At 40.1% G+C, this 27,852-nt stretch overlaps 1 protein-coding gene and 1 pseudogene across 2 annotated transcripts; one reads left to right on the top strand and one right to left on the bottom strand.

Moving 5' to 3' along the window:
- The first annotated feature begins 175 nt into the window (after positions 1–175).
- On the top strand, positions 176–27,685 carry HDHD2 (haloacid dehalogenase like hydrolase domain containing 2). 2 transcript variants are annotated; one of them, XM_078060369.1, is made up of 6 exons: positions 176–281; positions 3,960–4,163; positions 9,007–9,091; positions 19,970–20,186; positions 22,416–22,479; positions 26,310–27,685. In XM_078060369.1, exons 1-6 carry the CDS (start codon positions 176–178, stop codon positions 26,411–26,413), a joined length of 780 nt encoding a protein of 259 aa, XP_077916495.1. In that variant the 3' UTR covers positions 26,414–27,685. The 2 variants fall into 2 exon arrangements, with proteins under 2 accessions (XP_077916495.1, XP_077916496.1); XM_078060370.1 differs by lacking the exon at positions 176–281 and adding an exon at positions 3,474–3,617 and having other exon boundaries at positions 3,955–4,163.
- LOC118545407 (GTP-binding nuclear protein Ran pseudogene) lies at positions 1,029–2,809 on the bottom strand (annotated as a pseudogene).
- Positions 27,686–27,852: the final 167 nt, after the last annotated feature.

A 27,852-nucleotide genomic window follows, 5' to 3' on the forward strand; every position in this document is an offset into this window, starting at 1 on the left:
GATCAAATTTTGGATTTTTAAAAACACATTTCATTTCTAAAAGAGAAGCAGCTTAACACTAAGCAGTATTTTCCTGGATGTGAATGATATTTTTGAAGACTTACCAGTTTTTAATTGTCCATTGTTTCCTAAACTGTATTTTTAATTTCATTTGTTCTCTCCTAGGGAATGAAGGATGGCAGCACGCCGTGCGTTAAAAGCTGTTTTGGTGGATCTCAATGGCACGCTTCACATTGAAGATGCAGCTGTGCCAGGCGCCCAGGAAGCTCTTAAAAGGCAAGCTATTCTCTAGGTTCAGCTGACAAATATGTTTGTAAGTGCCATTTTACCAAGGCAGATCATTAGCTAAATGGATGGCCTTAAGATGGCATTTCACCAGCTTACCATATATACAGGAACTGCCTTGGGTTTAGCTAGAAGATGTATGCAAAGTAATATCCTGCAAACACTGTTTTCTAAACCTTTATTAGGTTTGGCCTTTTGATCTAGTCTTTTTGTTCTTGTGTGTGTGTGTGTGTGTGTGTCTTTAAGTCAGTATTGTAAATTTGGGAATGAAAACTTAAGATTCTAAAGTATGGAATAAATAGCATTGGAAAATCACAAATGAATCCTGGAATCACAAAATGAAACGCATACATAGACAAAGGCATAGTTCTGCTTGCTCCCCCTTCACCCAGAATCTAACATTGAGTGTGCAACTGCTTGAGTAAAATTTAGCGAGAGACTTGAAATTTTATATTTGTTTCTATCAACTAAATTTAGTGCTTTTGAAGGTTAGAGACTATCTTATATTTCTTTCTTTTTTTTTTTTTAATTTGAAATACAACTTTATTCTGATTCTAAATGAAAAGGAATGGGAATGACAATGACAGATGAGATTTCACCACTGGATATTGTGATGGGATTATAGCAGTCTCATATCTGAAACTCAGGAGGGGAACAGTTGCATTCCAAAACAGCGACATATGCAGGTCCAAAAAACGAAGGTACTTTTTAGACAACCACATTCCAAAGCCCATTCATTTCCTTCAGCATCCCAAAGATGAAGCACTTGTTCTGCTCAGCTCTATCATAAAGTGGCAGGCACGCTGCACCACCGACATCACAGGACAGGTGCCTCTAGAACTAGACTTCTGATGCTGGGCTCCAGCTACACTTTCTCTGGGGTCATCGTCCTCATCCGGGAGAGCGGGTGTCTGAGCAGCCTCTAGATCGTCTTCTGCTCTGCTGCCAGAGCTGGCTCCATGACAGCCCCTGGTGGGGCAGGAGCAGGCATGGCGACACACCCCAAGTGAGGGTCTCCCCGTAGTGTTCTAGCAAGCCACAGGAAGGGCTTTTCAAAGCTCTAGTTACTTTTGGCAGAAATGTCATAGTACTGAAGGTTCTTCTTTCGGTGGAAAACGATAGATTTTGCCTTACTTGTCCTGTCCTCGGGGTCCGCTTTGTTGCCACACAGCACAGTGGGGATGTTTTCACACACTTGTACCAGCTCTCTATGCCAGTTAGGCACATTCTTGTAAGTAACCCTTGACATGACATCAGCCATGGCACACTGCGCTTGGATGTCATAGCCATCTCTCAGCCCACCAGATTTCTCCTGACCAGCCATATCCCATACGTTGACCCTAATAGGTCCTCTGTTGGTATGGAACATGAGGGGATGGACCTCAACACCCAAGGTGGCTACATACTTCTCAAATTCACCAGTCCAATGACATTTCACAAACATAGTTTTTCCAGTACTACCATCGCCCGCCACAAAAGTTTGAACTGGAGTTGGGGTTCTCCTTGGGCAGACAACGTGCTGGTGCTTCCAGAAGCATCTCTGGCCATCTGACTGAGCTCTTCTATTTCTGATGTATCAACCACAACACTTAACACAAGTCTACATACAAATTGGGGATATGGGAAAAGTCTGTCAAAGTGAACCGAGTGTGAGTGTTTGCCTCTGAGTTTTGAAGAAAATACTCATCAATATGACAGAACTATTAATGTTACTAAGTACTTTCGTCCTAAAATAATTTAGGGAAATTTTCAAAAACCAGCAACACTGAGCATGTGGTGCTTCTCATTTTCCCACCTTAAAATATTCATAGTATAACATTATTCAGCAAATGTAGTGATCAGTGTCACAGGGCTAGGTATTAGAGCAAAAGATTGACACAGACTTTGTAGTCTCAAGGAGCTTATTTGCCATTTGGGGAATCAATAAACATGAAGAGGCTTGTATATCTGGTAGGCTTCAGTTGGAATCTATCAGTTTCATTAGAGTTACGATATTCATTATAGGTGGACAACATGTTTAAAGCCAAAAGAAAATCCATTGCAGGGTTGGACTTTCTCTTGACACGGTTTCTCTCCTAGGTAGGCTTTCTAGGGAAAAGGATGCCTGTTGTTCAGTCTATTCTCCTATTAGATAAGAGCTTTTACTGCTTTAACGATGAGCTTTCTACTCTGGGTCAAAAGAAAAATATTTTTATTTCTGGTGAACAGTGGACGACATCTCTGAGTTGCTCAGTAAACTGTGAGCCTGCCAGTCTGGAGGGAACAGGACTCTACACACTCTTACTGTCGCTCGGGGCTTTCCGTCCCAAAGAAATCACTGTACTTGGATCTATGTGCTGGTACAGCTTCTGATCTACATTAAGAGAAAAGAGGACACTTCAGGATGTTTATTCCTTGCTGCTGGTTTGGGTTTCTATGGAAACAAAAGAGACTAAGGGAAGTTGAAGGACGAGTCAAAAGAAAAGTTTTTTTAAAAATGCTCATTAAAAGTGATGTGGTAATTTCCGTACTTGTACTTGTTCATTTTTAATTATGTTGATGGTAGTTATGTTGAAGTAATCAGTTTCTTTTGAGAGATAAATCACCAAATTTAATGTGTTTTTCAGAAAAGCTATCACACAGAAATTATACAGATAATCATGATGACAGTGAACCATTTAATCATGCAAATGTGTTTAATGTTCTTTGGGTGAATACTTAAAAATATTTTTTCTGATTTATTTGCTTGCTTATTTTAAATCGTGGTTAGTGCTGTTATGTTTTGCATCCATTCGAGACAGGCATAAAATAAAAAGCAACAGGGTATTGATATAAAATTTTAAATTGCGGTTAAATTGAGATTATTTGTAGATTTTGGATTAAAATACTGGAGATCTAAGAAAATAATTTCCATTTTTAAAGAAAGCTAGACTATCATGAATTCTCTCTCTGGTACCTGATTGCCAGTTTAGGTTCCAGAAGCAGCTCACGGAATCAAAACAATCCTGTATGTGGATAGTTCAGGGGGAAAACACATTTCAGTCTGTACAACTGGAATGTTTCTTTGAGCATTCCAGATAGTTTCTGTTTATTAACTTAGTAACATGTGAGGGTTTAGCCAGTCTCTCATTGACTGCGAAGAAGGAATAAACATCCTGAAGTGTCCTCTGTTCTCTTAATGTAGATCAGAAGCTGTACCAGCACACAGATCCAAGTTCCCATCTGGGCTCTGCTGCCACCCAGCTGTGCAGAGCTGAGCAGTCGCTTAGCTCCTCCTGGCTTCTGTTGTCCCATCTCTAAGTGAAGGTTGCACTAGTAGATAATCTCTAAGATAACTTTCTCTCTCATAATCTGTGAGTACAGTGGTTTAATAAGCTTTGTTTTTTTTTTCACTTCTTTACTAAAACCCTGTGGTAAAATTTAGTTATAGAAGGCCCTCAGAAAGATAGACATACATAGCTTTTACAATTAGACATTGCAGCCTTTGGAGATGAAGCGGTCCGCAGGGTGTGGATGGTTGGTAAAAATCTGGGTAGGTTACAAAAAAAAAAAAAAAGCTTAATGGCCATAAAAACCTTTGCTTGGTGACTTACTCTTCATTTTCTGACCTCTGGCAAGTGCTAGCAAATTAGGTTTTATGGGGCTAGAGTGTAAAAGCTGTGTATTGACATCTGAATTTGACTTTCCCAGGTTACACGGTGCTTCTGTAATGGTTAGGTTTGTGACCAATACTACCAAAGAGAGCAAGCAAGACCTACTGGATAGGTTGAAAAAATTGGAGTTTGATATCTCTGAAGATGAAATATTCACTTCGCTGACTGCAGCTAGAAATTTAGTAGAGCAGAAACAGGTTCGACCCATGCTGCTAGTGGATGATCGGGCGCTCCCTGATTTCAAAGGTAGGGGACATTTGGAAAGATACAGAAATTGGTTCTTCATATTCGCTTATAAATCATTCTTAAAACTGGACGTTTACAAGTGTTTCTGTCAGATTTCCTCTTATTATTATTGAAATGGTCAACAGATAGTTTTAATCTAAATTTATGTTTCTCAAACCTGTTTTGACTATACTCCACAATATGCACACATAATATAGTAACCCAGTAGATATATACTTGTGTTTATGTGTGTTAAACAATACTTACTCTTACTGTATGAGATGTACTCTATTTTCTATCTGGTTTACTTTATCGTTTGTTTGAATTTGATGCTGCTTAGAGCCCTCCACATAAGCTTCACATCTGCTCATGGATCATGGCCCACAGTTTGAAAAAAAACAGGCCAAAATCACTCTGTGTATTATAATCCTCAATCCAGGAGCCACTGTATTAATTTGGTTAAATGAGATATGTTGGAATCTCACATTTTATTTCAGTTTTTGTTAATAGAATTAATCTGATCCCACTTATAAATGATTGATTATGAGCAGTTTATATTTATGATGGGCTTGGCTTTCGAGGCTGATGAATAAATCTTAATAATATTGTGAAAAAAACAGATACCATTCTGTATCATGTGAAGTTTTTGCAATGACCATAAAATACTTCTAATCAAAATAAAATAAAACTGTTTTTTCTTTGGAAAAATAAACAGACTCTGGGAAAATACCCTGTTTTTATGAAGCTTTGCCACATTACTTCTTTTTATAAATGACAGAGTGAAATGACACAATATAGAAAAATGGGTATAAATACCTCATTATAAAACCATAGGATGGCTTTACAAATAATGATTAGGGAAATTCAGCGTGAATATATTGTTAGGCAGAACCTCAAAACTTGTCCTATCAGGAAGTAGAACGGTGTATCAAGCAGAATTATTATTTGTAAGAAACAGAAGCCAACTTCAGCTGAATTAAACAGAAAATACATTTATTAAAAGGATCTGAATGCTGACAGGAATATAAAATGGTACACCTCCTATGGGGAGGAATTTGGCAATAGCTAGCAAAATTGCATGTGAAGCAGAACTGCCACTTGTAGGAACCTATCCCTAAGAGATAGTTACAAAAATACACAATGGCATGCGATCAGAGTTGTTCATTATGGCCTTATTTGAAATAACAAAAGATTGGAAACAACCCGAATGTTCATTGGAAGGGACTGATTGTTTAAACTGTGATATGTCCACAGAACGGAATGCCTTGTAGCTGAAAAATAAGTACGGGCAAATTCTATCTCCTGATAAGGAGTGGTCTTCATAGGGTATATTAAGTGAAAAAGGAGGATGTAGAAAACCTTACATATTTTCTGTGTAAGAAAATGAGAGAGAAATGGATATGTGTTTGTCTTATATTTGTGAAAGGAAGCTGAAGAAGAATAAAGGGGGAACTAGGAAAAGTGGTTATCTAAAGGGGGAGGAAGGAAGAAAGGGATTAGGAGACAAGACTTCTCCATAAGTACCTTGTTTATAGCGTTGCCTTTGGAACCATGTAAATATTTTGCATATTTAAAACACAATTAAAAAGTAAAAACCAAGCCAGTCCCTGAAAACCAAAATCAAATTGAAACAAATAAATTTAATTCTCTATCAAGTTGGTGACGTATCCACTCAGAGAAGAGTTACTTCAAGTGACTTTAAAATACAGTATTTTGATGGTTCGTTCATAGTGGGATAAATTCTAAGGATAAAAGCACTGCAAAGGGATGACACGATACTCGTGTGGAAAACCCAAAAGATTCCACCCCAAAATTGCTAGAACTCATACAGGAATTCAGCAAAGTGGCAGGATATAAAATCAATGCACAGAAATCAGTTGCATTTCTATACACTAACAATGAGACAGAAGAAAGAGAAATCAAGGAGTCGATCCCATTTACAATTGCACCCAAACCATAAGATACTTAGGAATAAACCTAACCAAAGAGGCAAAGGATCTGTACTCTGAAAACTATAGAACACTCATATAAGAAATTGAGGAAGACACAAAGAAATGGAAAAACGTCCCATGCTCATGGATTGAAAGAACAATTATTGTTAAAATGTCTATGTTACCTGGAGCAATCTACACATTCAGTGCAATCCCTATCAAAATACTATCAACTTTTTTCATAGAGCTGGAACAAATAATCCTAAAATTTGTGTGGAACCAGAAAAGGCCCCGAATAACCAAAGGAATGTTGAAAAAGCAAAGCAAAGCTGGTGGTATCACAATTCCGGACTTCAAGCTCTATTCCAAAGTGGTAGTTATCAGGACAGTATGGTACTGGCACAAAAACAGACACAGAGATCAGTGGAACAGAATAGAGAACCCAGAAATGGACCCTCACCTCTATGGTCAACTAACCTTCGACAAAGCAGGAAAGAATATCCAATGGAAAAAAGACAGTCTCTTCAACAAACAGTGTTGGGAAAATTGGACAGCCACATGCAGAAGAATGAAACTAGACCATTTTCCTATACCATACACAAAAATAGCCTCAAAATGGATGAAAGACCTAAATGTGAGACAGGAATGTATCAAAATCCTAGAGGAGAACACAGGCAGCAACCTCTGAGATCTTGGTCACAGCAACTTCTTCCTAGAAACATCGCCAAAGGCAAGGGAAACAAAGGCAAAAATGAACTATTGGGACATCGTCAACATAAAAAGTTTTTGCACAACAAAGGAAACAGTTTACAAAACCAAAAGACAGCCGACAGAATGGGAGAATATGTTTGCAAAGGACGTATCGAATAAAGGGCTAGTATCCAAAATCTATAAAGAACTTATCAAACCCAATACCCAAAGAACAAAGAATCCAATAAAAAATGGACAGAAGACATGAGCAGACATTTCTGCAAAGAAGACATCCAAATGGCCAACAGACACATGAGAAAATGCTCAACATCACTCGGCATCAGGGAAATAGAAATCAGAACCATAATGAGATACCACCTCACACCAATCAGAATGGCTAAAATTAACAAGTCAGGAAGCGACAGATGTTGGGAGGGATGCGGAGAAAGGGGAACCCTCCTACACTGTTGGTGGGAATGCAAGCTGGTGCAGCCACTCTAGAAAACAGTATGGAGGTTCCTCAAAAAGTTGAAAATAGAGCTACCCTATGACTTAGCAATTGCACTACTGGGTATTTACTCCAAAGATACAAATGTAATGATCCGAAGGGGCACCTGCACCCCAATGTTTATAGCAGCAATGTCCACAATAGTCATACTATGGAAAGAGCCCAGATGTCCATCAGCAGATGAATGGATAAGTAAGATGTGTATATATATATATACAATGGAATACTACTCAGCCATCAAAAAATGAAATCTTGCCATTTGCAACAATGTGGATGGAACTAGAGGATATTATGCTAAGTGTTAAAGTCAGTCAGAGAAAGATAATTATCATATGATCTCACTGATATGTGGAATTTAAGAAACCAAACAGAGGATCATAGGGGAAGAGAGGAAAAAACAAAACAAAACGAAACCAGAGAGGGAGACAAACCACAGGAGACTCTTAATCATAGGATACAAACTGAGGGTTGCTGGAGGGGAGGGGGGTAGGGTGATGGGGTAACTGGGTGATAGACGTTAAGGAGGGCATGTGATATAATGAGCACTGGGTATTATAAGACTGATGAATCACAGACCTGTACCTCTGAAACCAATAATATATTATATGTTAATTTAAAAAAACTGCAAAGAAATCTTAAACTACATTCAGTAGTCTTAGTGTTATTAGTAATGTAGTAATTAGTTATTATTTTTAAATTGTAGATATAGGATAAAGCAAAGTAGTAATTACGCTAGTATTGGTAGTACCCACGATTTTATGTGTAAATGCAAAGAGATACGAATATAAAAATCAAATATGCCATGTATTACTAATTTTGAATTAGAAAGATCATTATCAACTCCCTTGTTCTCTTTTAAAAAATACATATCATCTAGATCTTCCACTGCAAAGGCCTAGAAGCAGTGACAGCCAATGCTCAATGGTGGCACACGACCATTTCTGAACTACTCAGTACTTGTGGCTACTAGTAAGGAGGAAATTGGAAATCTGGGTATCTGCTCTGTTTCTTCCCCTCACATTTTGATGGAATCTATGATGAGGATGCTTCAAGGCAGGCAGTGAGAGAGGCAAATAGGAATTGGTATATAGAAAATCCGCAGAACCTTTAATACTGTGATGGTGAATATACTTGTTTGGTTGTCATATCTGAAGTTCTGTTAATCAGATACCAAAGCCTTAAAATATGCTTTAATGACAGAGTAATATTTGTGGAACTGAAAGTGGATTAGGCATTAAGTAGAAAACTGTAGAATCTACAGTGCATTCCTTATTTATCATGAATGTGTTAACCTCAGCTGTGTCAATTAGAAAGTCTAATTTCCCTTGCCTCTTAGACTTTTAGGCCCTCATCAGTTGCTATTGATCTGATAGCTCATAGAGGACTCACGGCTGTTCTTGTTGATTGTAATCAGTAAAGCTTTTAAAAGTTAGAAATTGTCACTTGTTTGAGAACATCAAGTTGCAAGTTTCCGTTGAGATCTTCTAGTTACTAAGTAGTTGTAACACCATGCAAAAGGAATATGCAGAAATACTAGAAAAATTAAAAAAAACTATTTTCTTTAAGTATTGCTTATACCGCCGAAGTACATTGGATAGAATAATCTCTTAAATTTCAGATTATGGCTACAGCAAAAATTTGTATTTGATTGACTAAAGAAAGCTATTTTATTATAAAATGTATTATTACTGCTAATTGCATTTTTCAACAATTAACATATTTTTTCCATTCCCAGGAATACAAACAAGTGATCCTAATGCTGTGGTCATAGGATTGGCACCAGAACATTTTCATTATCAAATTCTGAATCAAGCATTCCGGTAAGTCTTTAGCTATTTGTTTTTCTTCTGATCATATGCTCCTCTCTTCCCTTCCTGAGTCTCTGTCATGAAAGGTTATAGATATATTTTACTTTCTGGCCACCCAAATTGTACATGAGGATAGATGTCTTCAAGATCACTTCAAGATCAACATTAAATCATACTTATTACTATCTTGCTTAGTTTTTAAAAATAATCAATATGTTAAAATGTGATGATCATTGGGGTTTTTCTTGTTTATAGAATCAATATCCTGGGGCAGAAATTCATAATAAAATTGCAACTCCGAAGTTAGCAATTTTGTAATGGAACCCAACTCCATCTGCTTGGTGGGCAGAAAAGCCAATCACTGAGACACCAGGTTTGCAGCAAGGAAAGAGTTTATTCGAGAGGCAGCCAAAGGAAGAGACTGGAGGACAAGCTTCCAATCTGCCTTCTCAAAGGGGGAGAAAACAAGTGTTTTATAATCAGAGGGGTTGAGATTACATACATATTGATGAAAAGGGTAGGGAAACTATATGACTATTCATGAGAAAACATGGAGCGTGATCATTCAGCAGACATAGATGTAACATCCCATGTTCACTTTGTGGTGGAGATTTAACACCAGAATGACGCAAAATTTAGCCCCTGATGTCAGAAGTTTATCCTGGGACAGAGGGGTTATGGGCATGCTCTGAGAGCTGGTATAAACTGAATGGGGTCTTGGGCTCGTTATCTCAGGGTAGGAATGCTGGGCTTTGCTTGTTCGTAGGCTGGAACCATATCAGATGACCTTGAGTCCAGGCTCTTGTAGAGACAGCTAGTGGATATGTTGGTGGGGTCTGAAAAGAGGTAATCGCTGATGAGGGAGCAACAGTTCTCTGAAAAGCAAGCTTTAAACTTTTCTGCTCGTTTTAACCTCATTAATCCTGTGGAGCATAGTTTCAGTTTTATCTTTTATTATCATCCCTGTGATTCTTCACTGACTATGCTATTCTCTGAAGGAAGGTGTATCATCCTGGTTAACGCTCCAAAAACAATACATGTGATTTCTTCCTCCAGTGATAATCTAGGGTATAGAGAAAAGTTGACACATTTGACCACACTTTCAAAGAAATTATTTGATAAGTGATAATGGTAGTCTGAACTGGGCTGGTAGCAGTAGGGATGAAGAAGCAGATTCAGGTAGTGTTGACATGACTTGATGGATGGTTGGGTTTAGGGAGTAAGGAAGACCAGTGAGTCAAGGCGGATGTCCACATTTGTAACCTGAGCACATGTGACAGGGAGCACTCCCTGTTTGGGGTTCAGGAGGTGATAAGTTTAGGTTGGGGCTGTTTGGCCTTTGGGGTATCTAACTGGAGATGTTCTAATGGCTGCTGGTAGAAATGTGGGGAAATACAACGGAAAATTTCTGAATCTTCATTTGTGTGTCCATTTTAGTTACATGAACTTTTCACTGGCTGCTTCAAAGGGAAGACAGCATCCTGGTTCTCACACTTAAGATAAATTGGATCAGAATTTACCCGCAAATATGCTCTAGAGTGAGATTGATTTTTTTCCCTTGGATTTTTCATTTTTCATAGATTTTTCATTTTTCATCTTTTACTTCTTGTCGAACCATTAAACCAGTATAATTTGCCTTTCAATTTATGACAAGTTATGTAGTTCTAAATATTGCATCAATATTGCATATTGAACTTGTTTAAAAAAATTTTTTTTAATGGCTTGGTAAATTTTTGGTACTTAGTTACAAAGAATGCCATAAAAACATCATCTTCTTACCAGTACGAAGATCTACAAGAATGATTCTAACGTATACTTGATGTAGAATTCATTTCTTGATGTAGATGTCCAAAAATCAGAATATTTGTAGGAAACTTTAAAACTCACTACAGGGATCACATTATTTGCTGTTGATCTTGGAAATCTTTGTGGCCAAAAATAGCACTTTGGGAACAGCCTCCTTTTTTCTTTGTATGAACATTTATTTTAGATCCTTGGTTAATGGAAACTATGGCTACGTAATGCACTTTTGTTTATGACTCTGTTATTAGTCAGTGTGGTAGTCAGGCCTTTGTTTAAAAGGAACAAACTCACTTTTTATAGTTGTTCAGTATCCATTTACTGTATTTATTTCCTGAAGAGCTATTGCTGTGCCGTATTGCTTGAAGATATACTTTGGGGTATATGGTATTAAAATTCCTTTTGCTTTACCTACTTCAGTTATCCTACTTTAGCTTCTTGGGTTGGGGGTTGGGGGTTGGGGGATGGATTATCTAACTGCTCCTTAAGTAAGGTTTACCACTATGCCAAAATCAGTTTTTATGTGAAATGGAGAACCTGCTATGATTTCTTACTTCTGAACTTAACCCACTACCTTTTATCCATTTCTCTAACCACAGAATTCAAGGAGAGGGTATTGATTGATTTTAGCTGGTAATTTGGGAAGGACATATTTAATAGGAAGTTGGGAGGTCTCTGTCTTAGATGAACACTAGACTCAGGGTAATAAAAATGTATGTTGACATAATACTGACTTTGTAATTGCTCGGATGCTGTCTAATTAGTACACTTCCCTAACCATATTGATTTTTTTAAACACTACATTTTAAAGCATTACAGTGCACTTATAGGTCAACTCTAATTTCACAAATGCACTTAACAGCTGGGTGGAGAATTAACAGAAGGATTTTAGGTCTTGCCCTTCTTTGCATATTGATGTCTCCACAGAGACTATGCCTTCCAACCAATGACTACAGCTGTTTGGATTGTGTGTGTCAAATATAGACATCTCAAATGAACCACCGATTAGTTAAATTACTATTCAGGTTGATAATGAGAATAAGCATTGGATTTTAAACCCCGTTGCATAGCTGCCTTGAATAACAGCTTCGGGGGCATATTGCCCTCAGGCAGATACATCAACCTTCCACATTACACTGCCCCTTATTTACTGTGTTTTGAATGGGTAGCCCTCCCCCCACGCACACACACACAAATGCATAGTACAGTCTGTCTACAAATGTGTCTTAAATGTCTGAATGAAATTGAGAAACCTGAATTTAAAGAATTGATTTTGGGGAAGGATAAGAACCAGCTATAGGGAACAGACATGATTTGGATTTGGATTCTAGAAGACATTCAAATCCTAAGAGCCATGGGTAGGTTTTCCCCTTTTATCTAATAGTAAAAGATACAAAGAGTAATATCAACCAGCTTAAGAAATACAAATTATCAGCACATTTGATATCCCCTGCATATCCTTCCCCTATTTTATCGCCCAAGACCCCAAAGTAATCATGGTTATGATTCTGTGTTTATCATTGTCATATATTTCTTTATACTTATCACATATGGTAGGTATCCCTAAACAATATGTAGTATTATTTTATGTGTTTTATACTTTATCAGTTTGCTTTATCCCCTGGTAGTATTGTTTGATTCATCACCACGAATATCCATAGCTCCAGCTGATTCATTTTCACAGCTGTAGTACTTGCTTGTAGAAAGGTCTGTTTTCATCTGCTGACCTGAGTTAGAAACCCAAAGCTTGAGCATTTTAGTAATGGACCAATTGTAATTAAGTTTGCTGATCTCTATTAGGAGAAAGGCTGCTGGGCAAACAGATCACTTAATAATTTAACTTGAACTTAGTCACAAGACTAAAAAAAAATCAGCGCAAAAGTAATATGTCTTCATTGTGGAAAAGTTTAAATGCTCAAAAAGGAAAAGAATAAACAAAATTATCTGTAATCCTGCTATTAGAGAGAGCACCAGTTAACATGCTAGCACATAGCTTGTTTGTTTCCATGCACATAAATACTAGATAAAAATGAGAATGTATATATACTATGTGGTCACTTGGCTTTTTAAAAACCCCATGATTTGTTGTGCATGTTTTTCTATATTCTTAAATAGTCTTCCAAAACATGTTTGATTCCCACAGCATATTCCACTTTAAAAAGTGCAATACACTGTGTAGCCGTCTGCTTCCTGTTGGTTATTTCCAGGATTTTGAAGTGAGTTTTTGAAAAATGAAAACATGTTTCTTTAAACTGTATTTATGTTTATGCCTTAAGATTGTTTTCAGAAGTATATAGTTGCTGGGTCAAAGGAATTTGGGGGGAAAACCGTAGAGAATTGCTTAACCTAGGAAAAATTAAAGTGTTTTTTTGTTGTTTTTTTCCCTAAATTAAGAGCAGCTGTCCTACAGCTTCTAGAAGAGCTTCTTAAAATGTCATTGTAACTGAAGGTAAATGACACCACAACTTTCACAGTTAAATGCAGAGATGAAGGCTACTTAATAATAATGTTTTGAAACTTTGTTAATGACTTCTTTTCTATAATTGTTGCCAGGTGCAGGAATGCTCCCAAAGTCTTAGAGGTGTGCAAAAATTAGGGGGTTTTTTGGTTTTGGGGAGGAGATCCTTATCACCATAAATGGTCTCTGTTCAGTGTTGAATTGCTTTCTTTTCCCTATCTCCTTAAGAAAAAATAAAATGTTTTGATTACGCCAGTATATTCAGTTCCTTAGAAAGGGAAGAAAAAATCAACAGTAGTGGGCTCAGTTATTAGTGCATTTGGACAGGAACTCCCGAATTTTTTCTAGGTGTTTAGAGCCCTGGGCATGAGGAATTCCAGAACAATGTGGCAGCAGGGCCTAAAGTAGAAATAATATTTCTGTGGGCTTTTCCTATTTTGACTACTTTTAAATTAAAGTCCAGACTATAAAATAAAACACTTTGGAAATAAGAAATTGTTTAAGACTTAAGAACTTGAGTTATGTAAAGCATGCCATTAGTATAGGCAGGAGGACAACTTACTATGACAATCTGAAAATCAGAATACAGAATTGAGTTGATTATCAGTCACTAATGACTCTTATTTGGGGAGATTCTTTTATGGTCAAGGCAGCTCTTGCTATTCCAAATAAAAGCTTCTGGTGAGTAAATCACATAAATATATTATACTGATTTTTTTGATTTGACGTATAACATGCACAGTAAAGTATACAAATTGTTAGTCTGTGACTCAGTAAAATTTTACACGTAGATATGCCTGTATCACCCCCACTCTGATCAAGAGGCAGAACATCTGCAGCACTCCAGAGGGCCCCCGTCCCAGTCCACACAACCCCTTCCTTACGGTCACCACCATGATTGCTGTCAGTATTGCCGGTTCTTGATCTTCATGTGAATGAAATCATAAAATTGTAGCGTATTTATCTGATTTTGAGATTACTCAAGTTGCATGTAGCAGTACTTAGTCTCTGTTTCGTTTCTTCTTTTTTTATTTTGTCACTGTTGTGCAGTAGTCCAATCCACAATTTATTTATTCTACTATTAATGGGCATTTAGATTGTTTCCAGTTTGGGCTGTTATGAATAAAGCTGCTACGAATATTCCTCTACATGTCTTTGGGTAGCGTATGCACTCATTTCTCTCGGGTCTGTACCTAGGAATGAAATTACTGGGTTAATAGGGTAAGTACTTGTTTAGATTTAGTAAATATTGCCAAACAGTTTTTCCAAAGCGATTGTACCAAGTCGTACTTTCCCACTGGCTATATCAATGAGAGTTCCACTTGCTCCCCATTCTGACCAGTTTCTTGCCAGTCCGTGTAATTGTAGCTATTCTATTTGGTGTGTATAGTGTATCTTACTGAGTTTCAGTGTGTATTTCCCATATGAGTAATGTTGTTTTTATATACTTATTGGACATTGGACAACTTTTGTGATGTGCCCATTCAAATCTTTTGCCTTTTCTGATTGGGTTGTATTTTTCTTATTGATCTGTAGGAGCTCTTTATTTGTTATATATACAAGTCGTTGGTTGGATATAGGTATTGCAGCTGTCTTATCCCTGTCTGTGGTTCGCCTCTGTTTGTAGTAGGAGAATACTCTATAGAATATAGAGAATACTAATAGTATGAAAACGTGAAGTTCTTGATTTTGATGGAGTCCAGTTTGTCAATATTTTCTTCTGTTCTGCTTAAGAAATCTTTGCCTACCCCACAGTCATGAAGATATTTTCCTGGTTTTTTTTTCTACCAGCTTTATTATTCTACCTTTGATAAATAGGTCTAAAGTTTATTTTGAATTAATTTTTGTGAATTATGTGAGATAAAAGTTCTTTTTTTTATACAGATACCCAGTTTTTCAGCAACATTTATTGCAAAGACCCATTCTTTCTATTATAGAATTGCTGCTTTTGACATAAATCAAGTGACTGTAGATGCGAGGTTCTGTTTCTAGATTCTTCATCTGTATTTATGCTGTTCCATACTGTCTCACATGCTGTAGCTTTATAATAAGTCTTACTATCCAGTAGTGTACATTCTTCAGCTTTAACTTTTTTTTAAGATTGTCTTGGCCATTCTACATCTTTTGAGTTTCCAGATAAATTTTGGAATCAACTTGTCAGTTTTCACAAGAAAAGCCCACTGGGAGTGTGATTGGTATATCTATGAATTGGAGTAGAATTTACATCTGAACAACGATGTCTCTTCCAGTCTACGAAAATGGAATATATCTCCACTATTTAGGTTTGATCTTTACACTCTTTAAGCAGTGTTTTGTGGTTTTTAAAGTATGGGTCTTAGACTTTTTGTTATATTTATCTTTGTATTTCATGTTGTTTGATGCTATTATAAATGGTATTTAATTAAATTCCATTTTTAAGTGGTGTTGCTAATACATAGGAGTATAATTGAGTTTTTGTGTGTTAACCTCATATTTACTGATCTTATATTTACTTGCTAATTCTAATAATTTATTTGTAGAGTCTTTTAGATTAGATTTTCTACATAGATAGTTGTGTCACCTACAAATAATGACAGTTTTACTTCTCCCCTGCCAATCTTTATATTTTCATTTCTTTCTCTTGCTTTATTATACTATCTGGGACCCCAACCGCAGTACTAAAAGGTGGTGATAATAGATATCCAGCTATTGATGAGACAGTTACTGTGTCAGTATGACATTGGAGATATTTTGAAGGTTTCAGTTCATTGTTAATGAGATTTTCCTTTGATATACTTCATGATTTACTATTGTTTTAATTTGAGCTTTTGATAGTTTGTGTTTTTCAGGTTGATTGGTATTAGTTTTAAACGTATTGAGTGTCAAGGCTGTGGCAAACATCTAGTTTAATGGTTCTCAACCAGGGACACTTTTGCTTCCCAGGGGACATTTGGCAATGTCTAGAGACATTTTTGGTTGTCACAACTGGGGAGGAGGGTGCTCCTGTCATCCAGTGAGTGGGGAGAGACCAGGGGTGCTGCTAAACATCCTCCTGCATATGGGACAGGCACTACAACAATGCGTTTCACAGTCCAAAATGTTAGCTGTGCTGAGATTGAAAAGCCCTGATCCGTTTCAGCCTCTTCCATTTGATAAGAAACCGAGGCCCACAAATATGAAGTGATTTGCTGTTACCTATTTTAAGTAGCATAGATCCCACACTTCCTATATTTATGAAGAAGAATAATTGCCATTATCGTCAGACAGATACTGTGAAAAGGTTTGCATATATCCTCTCTATTCCCCAGAAAGGTAAGCAACACTCCTCGTGTCATATATCAGGACACTGAGACAGATGGAGCTTCATCCATTAATTTGTTCAGTAAACATTTAGTGAGAAGTGCCATGGGTTTTTTTGTTGTGTTTTGGAAGTAAGAGGTACAGTGATGAGTAAAACTGATGGGCATAGTGAAAATTATATTCTAGCAAGAAAGACAGACCAATCACAGTTGAGTAAGGATGATGAACTATGGGAAGTGATACAAAGGAAAAAGGGTGATGAGAGAAGAGATCAGAGGTGAGGAGGAAGTCTACTATATACATGTGGAGGTTGGAAATGCGTCTTTGTTGTGCTGACATTGACGCTGAGACCTGATGAATGAGCACAAGATAGCTATGTGAAAAGTATGGGGAGCTGTGTCAAGAGTTGTGGGCTGAAGCACAAGAGAACGACGTGGTTCTCAAGAAGTTGGAAGAGACTCTGGCACACGACCATCGATAGGGAAGGTGACTTAAAACTGGAGATGCAGGCTGCAGTGAGAACTTTGGGTTTTATACTATTGGCAGTGAGAAGTTGTTGAGGGCTTCTGAGTGGGGGAAGAATGTGATCCCATCTGTACTTTGCAAACTCCCACTATTGCCTGTACAATGACTTGGAAGAATGGAGCAAGAGTAGAAAGCAGGAAGGCTGGTTAGGAGACCTTTGCAGAAGTTCAGGAGAGGAGGAAGACAGTTTTGAGATATTATTTTTGTTTTGGAATTGGAAATTACTGGATATGTGAATGAGTAGGGGTGAGGGGGGTGGGCGAAAGGGAGAAGCCAAGGATGGCTACTAGGTGTCTGGTTTGAGGACCTGGGTGAATATATCAAGATGGGAAAGATGGGGGGGGTGATTACTTGGGGGGGTAGAAAACAGGGACTCTCTAGTTTGATGTTGGACATATGGGAGATGTCTGACAGTTATTTAAGCTGCCATGTGATTTCATTTCCATATGCTCCACCTTCCTTGGAAATGATGAAAAGTTTGTTTTCCTAGAAAAGTTATTTAGAAAGACAGTATAGTGCATTTGGAAGAGGACTAGATTGGTTTTCAGATGTTCTCTGGGTTATAGCTCTCCTTGGTGGGGCGATTGATTGTGGCCAGCATCTCTGGATGATCTCTTCAGCCAACGACAGGGCTTTGTTGGACCTGATGTTCCTTGCAGCACGGTTTTGTAGCCGTGAATGTAAGTTATCCCCTTAGCTTTCCTCTCACTGCTCTGCCTAGGATTTCCATATTATGGCCCTGCTTGGTTAGGACTTGGTACAGGTTTTTTACTTTGCCTACCTGGGATTTACAGGCAAAGATATTTGAATCAGGCCTTCTTTGTGCCTTTTTTTTCCCTCTTGTTTCTTGAACCTCAGTGGTTTTATAGTTAGATATAGACAGAAAATTGTCAGACTTCCTGCTGATGGATTCCTTGTTGTAACAAAAGTAACGACCCTTTGTTGCCCTGTCTAGGAAGTGTAAAAACACTTCAGGTATTGGGGTGTCTATTTTTGATATTTTTTAAATGTTTAACTATAAAAAATCTTTTCGTCTGTGTCCTAGAACACGTTTACCTTTCAGTCCATCCTGAATATGCCTTTTGGCTCTTCAAAGATTCAGTAAAGCCCATGTTATGCAGAGAAGGAGGGTAGGAGCAGGAAGCACTTCCCTGAGAGATGCCTGTCCTCTCCAACCTAGTGTAGAACCAGTTCCCATTTAGAGAAATGTGGAGGAACCCACAGTTTTAGCCCTTCCAGGGAAGGCACTAAAGTACTGCCTGGGAGTTGAAGTACACACATCAATCAAGCTGATAAGTCTTATCCCCAGTTAATATATAATAAAATATTAACAAAGCTAAATCAAATGAGTTTTTAGTTTAGCTATATAAGTGGAAAGCAGTTTTGAGGTCTGTTGCATAAAGAATTCCAGTTCCGTGGTAGAGTAGCAAATAAATGGGATTGGGGGCGGGGTGACGGGGTGGGGTAGATAAATCACCCATTATTATTTCACTGCTATCAGCAGTGGTTCCTTAAGGCCAACATAGTGGCTTTATCAGGCTTCCTAACAGTTGGATTTCAAGATCTGCTTTAAGAAGTAAATTTGTATGAATATGAGTGAGTACATTTGAAGGATCTATCCTGTGCTGTGAGCAATTCGTAATAACTAACAATAAGGCCCTGTAATAGTCCAGTATGGTTTTTACTTAATAAAATATTTAATCATAAATGTCTGAGTTCTGCATCTCCCACAGGAAGGCATTTCTGTGCCCACTGACAAGAATAATTTAGCAGTTTCATAGTCAAGCGCTTAATTACTCATAATTGTGAAGGGTAAGATGTGATGAATTCCTCCTCGATGGACATACTAAATATTTTAACTAAGGAGATGACTTAAAGTAAATTAAGCTAGTGAGATCATTTATTACATCGGTTGAAAGCAGCTTAAGAAATCTGTCCTGTCCCGCATGCCGTTAGATGAGAACACGCATGCGGCTGTTTCTGCCAAGTAACCGCAGGCTGCGCTCTTGGGACGGAGGGCAGGTGTTTGGGGATGGGGCTTGGGAGGTGAGTATGAGGAAGCTGGTGTGGTTGTTTGGATTTGTGTTTGTATGTTTTGCCTGAGTCACTCATGAGGATCCTTAGCTTTATGTAGAGTTTGGTTCTCAAACTCTGGTTGCCCTTCTGGTTGGTCTGAGGGCATGTGTCCTATATCGGGACAAAGGAAGGGACTTGACAGCCTGGGCTGACCCTTAAACCTCGTTGGCGTGCTCTTCAGGGAAGATGGCCTGAAGCAGTTAGAGGTGGAATAAAGAGGTAAAGGTACAAGAGAAAGTGTTCGTAGAGTGCTCTTCTAAACTGCTGAATTAGGAAGAAACTTCCATTTTGGAGTAGAAAAAGAGGAATCCAGGTATTTCCAGAGTTAGCCGAATATGGCAGCGCATCACGGTTGCGGCGTGCGGTGAAAGGCTCCCGAGCCTCCTGCTTACCATTAGGGAAGGTTGAAACAACTTGTCTCATTAAGTTAAGCTTCTTCCCTCGAGTGTCTTATTTAGCTTTACTTCTCTTCATTCTCTTTCCCTGGTGATTTGGGTAAAGTGTCTGAAACCACTAAAGGTAAAAGGTTGAAGCAATCCCAAATTTAATAATCTATCACCTTTCTTTCACATATCTGAGTGTAATTCCCAGCAGTTCTTCGCGAATTCATTAGAAGACAGCAAGTCATTAAAAGTTAATAAGAAACTGTTTGTTTCCGTGAGTGTGAATAAAACCACTTTGTGAGTCTGACATTCTTTTCCAGTTGTAAAAGCCTTGCTTTTAGCCAGTTTCCATTTTCTCTGTCTCCCTAGCTTACTCCTGGATGGGGCACCTCTGATAGCAATCCACAAAGCCAGGTATTACAAGAGGAAAGACGGCCTCGCCCTGGGGCCCGGACCATTCGTGACAGCTCTGGAGTATGCCACAGACACCAAAGCCACAGTTGTGGGAAAACCAGAGAAAACGTTCTTTTTGGAAGCATTGCGGGGCACTGGCTATGAACCTGAGGAGGCCGTCATGATAGGAGATGTAAGTAGAAAAACCCAGGAAATGCCCGGAGCTTACCTGTCATGCGGGCAAGAGCCAGCTTCGAGTTTCTGCTTTGAAACACAGGCAGACTCTTACTGCAGGTATCGGATGGTAGTAAGTGGGTACCTATAAGAGGCTTGCCAGAGCTGGTTAGTGATCCTCCTGTAAAGAATTGAAATTTTGATTACTTCTGACATTGTTCATAATGTGGTGAGATATGTGTACAATCAAAAGACCACTAAATGCAAGTCAATTAAGTGCTGTGTATGTCTTTGTGAAGAAAACCTCTACACAAATTTAAGGTTTTTTGAATATTACGTATACAGAGAACAACGTATACCTACAGAATTCTACCATTATTGATTTTTTCTCCTAGTATATGCTTTATGGAAGAACTTCCCGGTCAGCGTGCCCCAGATAGCTACAGGTACTGATTGCCTCGGCCCTCGGAGTGATAGGGCTGGACCTGGACAACTGGAAGCTCTAGCCAGTGACCTCTGGCTGGGAGCACCTTGCCATTTTCCCCCAGTGTCCTGGGAAAATGTTATTTTCTATGTGTGTCGAGAGGGGAAAAGAGCTAGAAAGCACACTGCTTTGTGGCAAGGAGACGGCAAGGATTATATTTCATACTGAAGTCAACGCATTAGGCTGGAAGGGACCATGCAGGTTGTCCGGTTCAAACCTCGTCATTTGATAGACTGGGATGCTGGAGCCCAGAGAGCTAAAGCTCCATGCCTGAATTCCCACAGCTAATGAGTGGCCCAGCCGGAAGTAGAACTCAAGGCTCCGGACTTCCTCCAAAACAAACTGTGGATCCCTCGCTTGCCTCACTTGTAATGGTGCAGATAGAGCTCGGTGTTCCTCATTTCCCTGTCCGCTTCCTTCCTCACTCACCTGAACCCAAACAGGACAATCACTAAACTTGATGTTGCTTTGAGAAGCCATCTTTTCGGTCACATCTTTTCCTCTTGGCAAACCTTTAGCTGACTTTCCTAGGCAAATGCGTGTTTGAAGAAGTGGGGACGTCAGAATTCTTTATCCCAGGAGTTTCCGGTATGAGGACAGGGTGGGAGGCAGGAAGGGCACGTGGTGGCAGTGTTCAGCTGCGTGGAGGGTTGCTTGTTACCCCAGAGACGACGGGTTTTCCCTCCCTTCCCTTGTCCACTTTTTCCCACCTCCCTTCTTCCTTCTCTCCCTCTCCCCCATCTCTGCCGCTTCACTAGGGCAAGTTTAGATACAATGGAAGGTTTTAAGTTAGACCTTGAATGAAGATTTTGATATTCTAAAACTCATTTCCAAGGTCTGTTGTTGAATGATATTAATGATTTTTGAGGAAAAGACTTTTCTTCAGGCATGGTCTGAATGAGTCCTGTCTGTAAAGTCCTATAAAGACATAAGATGGCAGGATTGATTTTCTTTCTTTTTTGGGGGGGTGAGGAGGGGCAGAGGGAAAGGGAGAGAGAAAATCTTAAGCAGGCTCCACACCCAGCGGAGAGTCCCAACGCAGGGCTCGATCTCACAACCCTGAGATCATGACCTGAACCGAAATCAAGAGTGGGACGCTTAACCAACCAAGCCACCCAGGGGCCCCAAGGATTGATTTTCTTGATATTCCTTCCAGTCCTTGGATTTTTATTACCTGGCGTTTATCATCACAGTGAACCAAGCATATTCATCTCTATTGTGGGTAAGAATTAGAAAAAGGAGCTACCTTTTCTAACTGATCTGTTATCTCCAAGTGTGAAGTGAATCTCAGAGAATCTTGGTATTCTGATTTGGCTTGATTCCACCTTTGAGGGACAACTGGCTGGAAAATAAGGATAGTGTGTTAGAGCAGCAGAGCTGTCTTCCGAATGTAGTCCATGCACGGTCTGCAGTTGGATCGTTCACCTTCAGAGCTGCCAGATGAATAGAATGCTTTTTCCCATGATCTGTTTTGAGACAGGTGTGCATGTGGAAAAGACGAACTGTAGATGTGCTCTTTGTGCTTGATCGCTAGAATTACTAATCTGTTGTACACCTTCCACTTTTCGACACCTCCCTTTCCAAATGACATGCTTCCTCATACGGTTCCATGTGGATTTACCCCCTTTTCCCCTCTTGTATTTTAAGAAAAAATAATGCTATCACAGCTGGCCATGCCAGCCTAATCAGTCAGTCAATTGGTAGGGTTTTGTTGACAAGCTAACTGAAGACAGTGAACTAAATGCTTTCTTTATGCTTTTCTAGGATTGCAGGGATGATGTTGGTGGGGCTCAGAATGTCGGCATGCTGGGTATCTTAGTAAAAACTGGTATGTATCTTCTGCATAAGCCTTCTCTAAAACAGGATGGTAAAATACACAGTTCCTTAAAGAACAGTCTTTGCAGAAATGACAAAGCCCACTGGGCACTTTAATTCTCTTTCCGTCACAAAGCAAAAATAAAATGGGCTCAGGATCTCGAGGAACAAAAGACATTGTGGGAGGGCCCATGCTGCATAAAACTAGAAAGATCAGAGAGAGTTCAGAGGTTATTTTAAAACGTACCCAGAGATAACCATGCTGGTTGACAATTAGTATTTATATGATTTTCTTGATACACAAATCACCACATTGGAATGGACCAAAGACGACTGATTTGGGGATGGTCTATAAAAGTATCTTTTTTTTGGTGCCAGCTATAAGCTGATAAAGTTGGTCTACTTCAGGAACTGGTGGGCTAAGTGATCTGATACTTTCTGTTAACATTTGCATTTTTTAAAAATCACACAAAGAACTTTTATCCTTTACTTACTGTTTTAGGAATTATTTCCTATTCCAAGATTAGGTGTATTCTTTGTGGTCCCTCAAAGTAAATTTAAGGAAGACAGGAACTTACTGGGAAGGACTCAGCTGATACGGTATTATGACTACAGAGGACACATTAGTGTCCTGGGTCCTGGCCTCAGTCCGCATGACTAGCCGTGCAAGGGCATGTGCCTGGGTTCATATAATGCTAGCGAAACCATTTAAGAGGCTATTCCTAAAAAGGAAGATTTAAACAAAGTTTCAGAAGAGCTGCAACATGGAAATATTTTAGAAAAAGTACATTTACTCCTGACTGACATTTATTCAAGAAAATGTGGTTGCACAAAATTTAATTTTAGAAATTAAAAGTAGAAACAAGAAGGCGTAGCTAGAGCTACCATTGGATGCGAGGTATCTGGCAAGGCCCTGTGTGAACAGTGCAGGCCGTGCCAGGGTTCTGGAGGGAATCATTGGAGCCTTGCAAATAGTGACTCCAGTCTTTCCAGAACGAACAGTGTGTTTGTTCACATTTCTCAGTCAAAATGATCGGCATCCTCCTGAGAACGTTACTGCCCTTTGATGTAAGCGGACAAAGAGGAAGTATCAAGAAAACGTCCAGAGAAGTCATCACACTCATGATCCCTCCCTGTATCTTAATTTTCAAATTCCTGCCATTCACCATTTTATTTTCTGGTCACTGAGGAAATCTCCAGATAACTATTTCTCCTCTAGTGTATTAGTCCTGTGAACATTTTCTCTCTTTAGCTCACATAATTAAGGATTTACACTAAGTATGGAAACCGCCCCATGCCAGTGTCTTATGGGCCCTTCTCCCCTCCCCCTGGACTGGCTTCTGTTGGTTGTCCCTCCTTTTCCGACTGGCAGTTGGTTGTGGTCAACCTGTCACAGAGCCATCCAGTTGGTCTCAGAGAACCCAGCAGCATAACACGACCAAACTGAAAACATATAACCAGTAAAGCAGCTGAGTCCAGTGCAGGGAGAAAGGCCCATTTGTACTGTTCGTCTTTGGTCAGAAACAAGCCCAAGTAAGCCCACTGTTCTAAAAGCACAGAAAATGGCTGGCTCTGTTGATAAATTTGAACGCCCTGCATTTGAACAAGTACTAGGCTTGCCAGTGTTGAAAATGATCATAAAGTTGTTAATCTATCCCATAATAAGTGCTTGTTGTGGACGGTCTTGAGCAGTTTTGTTTCTCAGTGAGTAGCACATGGTAGAAGCTCAGTATGCATTTGCCCGACGATTTGTTAATAAAGATTTGTGACTAGTCCTACCCAGAATGTATTTGTTTAGCATGTTAAACAGTCACCTAGAAAAGATACTATCGAATATCCTCAAAATGGCTTCCTGTATTCTCCCAGGAATTCATCTATCCGGGAAAGCGCAGACTGCCACAGTGAGTGAGGCAGGCGTGAGTGACGGTGGCCTGCTTCATTCACTCAGCCCACATCAGTGAGCACCTGCTGTGTACCAGCCACGATTTGAGGTGCTGGAACTATCGCACGTCTCTCAGCCACTGTGTCAGCGTGGACTTTGTAAAGCCCCCACTTGCAGGGCCGGACAGCAGCAGCACCCCATGGCTAAGAAACTTGACTTTCACGTGTGCGCCCTTAGGCCACTGGCCCCAGGGAGTAGGTGGTATGGTAGAGCAGTAGTTAGTGACTTCTGTATGAGGCCAAGTAGAAACGTGGCAAGAGTTTGTACTTCATGGAATTTAAGCTTGAGAAAAAACTAGCAGCAGAGTTTTCTGTGTGGCCCATGCTGTGGACAGGTGCCTCGAGGATGCTAAGTGAGTGAGGCAGATACTCATACCTTTGTACATTTGATGCTGGTCCCCTCCTGTAGGAATTCACAGTTAGTACGACAAGGCAGGAAACCTCTCCGCCACGGTGCGGAGGTATGGAACGGGATTTTCAGGCTTTGTGTTTGTTGGGCAAAGCCTCGTAAAGAGATAGTTTATGGAGAATGGCGGGAAACTGTAGGAAACGGTGGGTCTGTTGTTAGGGGAGCTGGATTCAGGCAGAGAGTGTTGGAGAATGCAGAGGGATAAATGGCAGAGATCACAAGAAAAGGGATGAGAGAGCACAGAGAAGGGGGAAGTGCAGAGGTAGCCCGAGTGGCTACAGGGCACTTGGCCTTGTTCCCCAAGGCCTCAGCTGAAGCAATGTTCTGCCCATCCTTCCTCCCTCCCTCCCTCCTTCTTTCCTTCCTCCCTTTCTTCCTTCTTTTCATTCTTAAAGAAAAAATTGTGGAATGCTCACCACGTGTTAGTCGTTACATTCAGTGCTGGGAATGAATACATTGGGGAAAATAACAGACACGGTCCCTACTCTCAGAGAGCTCACAGTCTTAGGTGCGAGGCAGACATTGAGTGAATAAATATATAATGGCAATGCATTATAAATGTGGAGGCAGAGAACAGGGTGCTAAGAGAGAGACTAACAGGGAGGAAGGAGTTGGGAATCTCCTGGGATGGGAATATGAAGTTTGGCCCGAAGCGTGCGGGGGGTAGTGAGTGGGCTGAGAAGACTGTTGCCAGCAGAGGGATGGCAGGTGTGAAGGTCCTCAAAGAGCCAGGTCCCGTCTAGGACTGCAGTCTTGTGAGAGTAACACATGCTGAGGTTGGAGGGATGCTGGCCAGATGACAAAGGGCAGCAGTAGGGATTTGGGTTCTTTCTGAAGGGCAGTGGGACCCATCAGGGGTGTTTAAATAGGGACAGGGCATCCTAGTGGATTTACATTTGTAAAAGGGGCCTGTGACCAGTGTGTGGAAGGGTTCCTCTCTGTACAGGGGTGTTCGGTTGTGGGTCCCACATTCCAGAGCCCGGGGAGACTGGGGTGGTGCCCTGTTGGGCAGACCGTCCTGCTTGGCACAAGCCTGCGTGCCTGCGTCGCTTTCCACACCCCACCCCTGGGCGCTCCCGGGGTCCCTGCGTGGCAGCAGGACATGCGCCCTCAGGAGCTAACCAGGCCTCCGCCCTGTGGTGCCCGGCTTCCACTGAAAAGCATTGATTCAGTCTCCATTCCTATCTTTAGGGCTGGTGGGGAAGAAAATGATTTCCCCAGCCATGGAGATCTGAAGGAAGCCTTAGCGGCCAGGTGCCCCGGGCCCTGTGTCCGTTGTGAAGGACCAGAGTCCTGGGAAATGCTGGCTGTGATATTGCTTTGAATTGCCTCACTGCAGCCTAAAGCTTCACTGGGAGATGCTTTGGGAGACGGGGAGCCGCCGACTCTCCAGGACTCACCACGGTGGTTCGGTGGTGGCCCCGGTGCTCACAGGACGTGATGAATGTGGTGTTCTAGCAGTAGCCTTTTCACTGGCTCTACTTTCATTTCAGGGAAATACCGAGCAGCAGATGAAGAAAAAATTAATCCGCCTCCTTATTTAACTTGCGAGAGCTTCCCTCATGCCGTGGACCACATTCTGCAGCATCTCCTGTGATCCCTGATGTGACTCAGAAGCAACTGGAGATGCAGCTTTTCGTTGTCCGGAGTGACTCGCTCCCCGTCTCCACGCCAGCATAGCTAGACATGGACCAGCACTCCTCTATTGTGCATTAATTAGAGAGAAAGGTATCAAATTGCAGCCAGCCACTACACCTTGCTTATCCCTTTTGTTTTATTTTGTAAAAGAAGATGAGACCCAGAGAAAGGGAAAGCTGAGATTCTATGCCATTCCTTTTAAAATAGTCATCAGGTTCAGCAGGGCTGGGAGGGAGAACCTCCTGCGGGGAATCGTGTGCTCCGCTGCCTCCTCACTGGTCCGTTGGGAGGGGCGAGGGTTCCGATTGTGAATAAAATTGAATGGCATTTTTTAAATTAGAAAATAATGTGGTGAGAAGTGCATTTCGGCTGTAGTTTTAATATTGAGTTCAACTGTGAAATCCATCAGAAGTGCCAAGTGGAATACAAGTCAGAAGCAGCAAAATAAATTGTCCTTTAGCCCAGGTGATCAAGTGAATTTGCCTTAACGGATGTTGAAAACTAGATTATCTACTGTATTATTCCCAGCATGGGTGACTTCTTTTTCTCTTCATTAGCCAGAGATGACTAATTTAAATTTAGAACCTGATTTTAATTTAAAATAATACTTCCATTAATAACCTATTCATTGCAGATACCTATTATATACTGTGTTAACAGTTGTTTTGGAAATTTTATGTAAAATTAAAACTATCAGTATTTTACAGATGTTTTAATTAGACATTGTTATTAACAGGAACAGTGCAGAAACTAAAATCAAGCCTTTAATGTTATACACCATGCATTTTTGAAGTTAGTGTCCACCAGGGTCCTATTAACTGTACATTTGCAAGATTTCATTATTTTTGCCTCTGACACTATGGGAAAAATCTTTTAGAAGCTATTGGGACAGATTCAAGCTTTTATGTACTTGGTTACTACAGCTGTAAAATGAAATCTCGTCTTGTAGCATGGATTATTCTTCTCATGTTAAACCCACCAAAATGAAGGGGCCTAAGTAGGTAATGATTTTCCTAGTGCATTTGCATACTGTGATCATCCTGGGCCTTTGCAATTGTTTTACAGGGCTCTTGGGCATTGAATTATTAGCATGTAATTGTACATGATTGTGGTGTTCACCTTATTGAAGCACACGCTGATGTTAATGAGCTTCGGGCTTTGATGCTTGTTTAGAGATCAGCTTGGTCTTGGATGGCAAGGAGCAAAGCTAAATAAATGGCAGCTCCGTCTCCTTTTGGTGGTTTGGTGATCACTCTGTTCTTGTTTTTGCAGATGCCCTGACTTAGTACTTACACAGCCTAGAGTGCAAAGGACAGCTGTGATAGGACGGCCGCCGCCGATCGGAAGCATGAGTGGAATGGCCAAGAGCGTAGGTTTGGGGGCCTCGCCAGCAGTTAA

The sequence above is a fragment of the Halichoerus grypus genome, chromosome 13 (genome assembly GCF_964656455.1).
Source record: "Halichoerus grypus chromosome 13, mHalGry1.hap1.1, whole genome shotgun sequence".
NCBI lineage: Eukaryota > Metazoa > Chordata > Mammalia > Carnivora > Phocidae > Halichoerus > Halichoerus grypus.